The 3,950-nt window shown below is 69.2% G+C and overlaps 3 protein-coding genes across 4 annotated transcripts in view; 1 reads left to right on the forward strand and 2 right to left on the reverse strand.

Annotated features, from left to right (window-relative positions):
* Nucleotides 1-253, reverse strand: LOC106149664 (myosin IC heavy chain-like; the record flags this gene model as incomplete). The annotated part of the gene is given in 1 exon segment (XM_013519263.1): nucleotides 1-253. A coding segment is annotated over 1 exon segment (230 nt), but the record flags the coding sequence as incomplete, so codon positions are not given.
* Nucleotides 173-3,554, forward strand: Grn (granulin). 2 transcript variants are annotated; one of them, XM_005394532.2, is made up of 11 exons: nucleotides 173-412; nucleotides 497-622; nucleotides 724-808; nucleotides 1,117-1,229; nucleotides 1,301-1,603; nucleotides 1,692-1,815; nucleotides 2,010-2,107; nucleotides 2,188-2,418; nucleotides 2,553-2,786; nucleotides 2,865-3,098; nucleotides 3,172-3,554. In XM_005394532.2, exons 1-11 carry the CDS (start codon nucleotides 275-277, stop codon nucleotides 3,310-3,312), a joined length of 1,827 nt encoding a protein of 608 aa, XP_005394589.1. In that variant the 5' UTR covers nucleotides 173-274; the 3' UTR covers nucleotides 3,313-3,554. The 2 variants fall into 2 exon arrangements, with proteins under 2 accessions (XP_005394589.1, XP_005394588.1); XM_005394531.2 differs by having other exon boundaries at nucleotides 2,592-2,786.
* A 50-nt stretch (nucleotides 3,555-3,604) lies between these two features.
* Fam171a2 (family with sequence similarity 171, member A2) overlaps nucleotides 3,605-3,950 on the reverse strand; it is a gene marked incomplete at its 5' end in the record, with an annotated part of 4,298 nt that continues 3,952 nt past the window's right edge. The window contains 1 exon segment of the mRNA XM_013519262.1: nucleotides 3,605-3,950. Coding sequence (XP_013374716.1) covers nucleotides 3,849-3,950 — 102 coding nt within the window.

The raw sequence follows: 3,950 nt of genomic DNA on the forward strand, positions 1-3,950 counted from the left end.
GACGGTGGAGGTGGCCCGTGCGCTCGCGGACCGGGGCCGCAAGACCACTCCGGAGCCCACGTCCACCGGCAGCCCCCGAGGCGCCGGCGCGGGGGGCCGCAGATCCCCGTGTGCTCGGCCGTGCGTGTGCCGGTGTCCGTGCCCCCCGGGACGCCCCCGATGCGGAGTCTGCCGCAGGCACCTTGCTGCCCCCCGGACACAGAGGGGCGGGGGTTCGCGCTCTGTGGCATGGGCCTCCGCTGCCTGCCACAACCCTTGGCGTTACAGACCGACCATGTGGACGCTGGTGGGCTGGGCCGCCCTGGTGGCAGGGCTGGTGGCTGGAACACGGTGCCCAGATGGCCAGGTCTGCCCAGTGGCCTGCTGCCCAGATCTCAGAGGAGCCAGCTACAGCTGCTGTGACCCAGGGGTGGTGAGTCCTGCGGCCCAGCGAGCCTGGCTTCAGGGTGGCCAGGGAGGCGGCCGGGAGCCCCGCTGAGCCCCCCTTCTCTGCCAGGACACATGGCTCACAGCCCTGAGTGGGCACCTGGGGAGCCCCTGCCAGAGCTCAGGCCACTGCTCCGCCGGCCAGTCCTGTGTCCTCACCACCTCGGGAACTTCTGCTTGCTGCCCGTTCTCACAGGTGAGGGTGCCAAGGCTGCTGGGGGGTAGATCTGCCCTCCCCTAGCCTGGACCCCCACCCAGCATGGGGCCCTCGCCCACGCAGGTTTCTGTGCCCCACAGGGCCTGGCGTGTGGGGATGGCCGTCACTGCTGTCCCCACGGCTTCTACTGCAGCTTTGACGGGAGGACCTGCATCCAAAGAGCAGGTGTGGCCCGGGGGCGGTGGGCAGGGCAAGGGTGCCCGGTGCTGTGTGGCCTGGACTCTGGCCCTTGCGCCTTTGCCCGTGTGTTTCTGTGCTGAGCGCCTCCTGCTCTGACCCAGTGGGGACCAGAGGGACACAGGCTCAGCTGCTTGGGTGGGAGAGGCTGTGTGGCTGACCTGATCCCTACTTGGTGGACGCACCCTGGCATCTTTACAGCCAGGGGCTGGCTTGTGGGGAGCGCGGGTAGGCTCCCTGGGGAGCCCCAGTGGCTGGGGACACTGTTGATGACATCTCCACCGTCCTGTGTGCAGGTGGCCCCCCACTGGGTGCTGTCCAGTGCCCAGGTGGTGAGTTGGAGTGCCCCGACTCCTCCACGTGCTGCCCCACACTGGACGGCTCCTGGGGGTGCTGCCCCATGCCCCAGGTATGGCCGAGGCCGGTGGGGGTGCGGGGGGCAGGGTGGGGCCAGGGTGGCTCAGGACTGGCTCTTCCCAGGCCTCCTGCTGTGAAGACAGGGTGCACTGCTGTCCCCACGGGGCCACCTGCGACTTGGTGCATATCCGCTGCGTCACACCTGCGGGCACCCACCCCCTGGCCAGGAAGTTCCCCGCCCAGAGGACGAACCGGACAGGAGCCGAGGGGGCGCGTGTCAGGCTGGGCGCCATCCTGTCGCAAGTGCTGTCCCCCGCCCCTCTTCCCACCTCAGTCCTGTGCCCTGACGCACGGTCCCAGTGCCCGGATGACACCACCTGCTGCAAGCTGCCTGACGGGGAGTATGGCTGCTGCCCGATGCCCAGCGTGAGTGAGGGTGGAGCTGCCCACTGGCTGGGTCCTGAGGCCCGTGCCCCCGCCTGCACTGTCACCAAGCCCACCCGTCCCCACCCAGGCCATCTGCTGCTCCGACCACCTGCACTGCTGCCCCCAGGACACAGTGTGCGACCTGAAGCAGAGCAAGTGCCTGTCCCAGGACAAGGCCACGGCCCTGCTGACCAAGCTCCCTGCATGGACAGGTAGTGGTGACCCAGGCCCGCCACCTGTATCATCTGGCTGTTCTAGGCGACGGGGGTGGCACTGATGGGCTCCGGCACCAGGCCCCCCCGCCCCCCGGCTCAGGATGGCTGCAGGGAGGCGCATGCTGGGCCCATTCTCGAGGGTGGCCCGGGGTCCCCGGAGCCATTGTGATGTGGCTTCTGCCTGCCCACAGTGCGGGATGTGGAGTGTGACCAGGAGGTGAGCTGCCCGGACGGCCACACGTGCTGCCGCCTGCAGTCGGGCGCCTGGGGCTGCTGCCCTTTCCCGAAGGTACCCAGGGCCCGGGTGGCGGGTGGCGGGTGGTGGCAGGCAGCCAGCAAGGCCTGTGCCCACTGTCTTCTGCCCCCGAGGCTGTGTGCTGTGAGGACCACGTGCACTGCTGCCCGGAGGGGTTCACATGCCACACGGAGAAGGGTACATGCGAGCAGGGGCTGCTCGGAGTGCCCTGGGCACTGAAGTTTCCGGCCCACGCCAGCCCCCTGGAGAGCGATGTCTCCTGCAAAGACATCACCAGCTGTCCTGCGGGCAACACCTGCTGCCGCCTCGCTTCTGGGGAGTGGGGCTGCTGTCCCACCCTGGAGGTGCGTGGGGAGGGAGCCAGGGCAGGGGGCACCCTGAGGCCTGGGCCTTGCTTGGCAGCACCAGCTCTGACAGCTGAGCTAGGGCTGTGAGCCAGACATCACTGCACCCCAGAACCCCCTTTCTGCCCACTCAGGCTGTCTGCTGTGCCGACCGCAAGCACTGCTGTCCCCAGGGTTACTCGTGCATGGCCGAGGGGCGCTGCCAGATGGGGGACAGGCTAATAGCTGGACTGGAAAAGACGGCTGCCCGCCTGGCGTCCTTGCCCCATGTGGGCAACACTGACTGTGACCAGCACACCAGCTGCCCGGTCGGCCAGACCTGCTGCCCCAGCCTGGGCGGGGGCTGGGCCTGCTGCCAGCTGCCCCATGTAAGCACCCCACCTGCCAGCAGGAGGAGGGACCCCTGCCGAGCAGCCACAAAAATGGGACCCCGCTGCCTCCCCCAGGCCGTGTGCTGTGAGGACCGCCGGCACTGCTGCCCAGCGGGCTACACCTGCAACGTGAAGGCCCGGTCCTGTGAGAAGCTGGCGGATGGCACCCACCCTGCTGCCCACCTGGTGGCCCTGGGCTCCACTGGGGGGGTGTCGGATGTGGCATGCGGGGACAGGCACTTCTGCCATGATGACCAGACCTGCTGTCGAGACAGCCGGGGTGGCTGGGCCTGCTGCCCCTTCCGCCAGGTCAGTGTCACCCAGCCTGGGCCCGGGGACTGGGGGCCAGGTCCTACCTCGGCCAACTCTGTCCCTTACCCAGGGCGTGTGCTGCATGGACCGGCGCCACTGCTGCCCTGTGGGCTTCCGCTGCGGGAGCAGGGGGACCAGGTGCGTCCGGAGGAAGACCCTGCTGCGCTGGGACAGCCCTCTGAGGGAGCCTGCTGCCAGACTGCTGCTGTGAGGGGCGGGGGACTGACACCCTCGGCCGTGGGGACCTGCCGCTCAGGCCTCCCTAGCGCCCACTCTGAACCCACTCCAGGCCCCTGTTCAGGGGCGGGACCGCTCTCTACGCCTGCGCCATGGGAGTGTGTGGCAGAAGCCACCTCACAAGCTGCCACACACCTGACCCCGTGGCCTGGTGCTGCTCTCACCGCGGTGTGCGTGCGAAGCGTGTGTGCTCCAGTAAAGTTTGTACACTTCCTACCCGCGTCTGGCCCGGGCTCCTCGCCACCCCACAGAAAGACACGCGTGTGACCCTCACTGGCTTTATATTTGCTGCCGCCCTCCGCCCCATCCCATGACACCAGTCCCCGGCGCCGCCCCAGCCACACAGCCTGTGACCTCCCAGCCCAGGGTGGCCCTGTCAGCAGACAGCACACCCTCCCCTCCCCGGGGACCCCCAGGTCGCCCTCCTGCGTCCCCCCAGCCCTCCTCCCTGGTGCTGCCTGACCGGGGGCCCCGTGGGGTCGCCCAGCCCGGCGGGTCCGGGACCCCTCGCTACTTGACGTTGAACACCATGAGCGGCCGCTCCTCGCGCCGCTGCCAGGGGCTCTTCTTGTCGCCCGCGTCGTCGCCGGTGTCGGCGCCCAGCTCGTCCTC

The sequence above is a fragment of the Chinchilla lanigera genome, unplaced genomic scaffold (assembly GCF_000276665.1).
Source record: "Chinchilla lanigera isolate Chin_1 unplaced genomic scaffold, ChiLan1.0 scaffold00050, whole genome shotgun sequence".
NCBI classification, from domain to species: domain Eukaryota; kingdom Metazoa; phylum Chordata; class Mammalia; order Rodentia; family Chinchillidae; genus Chinchilla; species Chinchilla lanigera.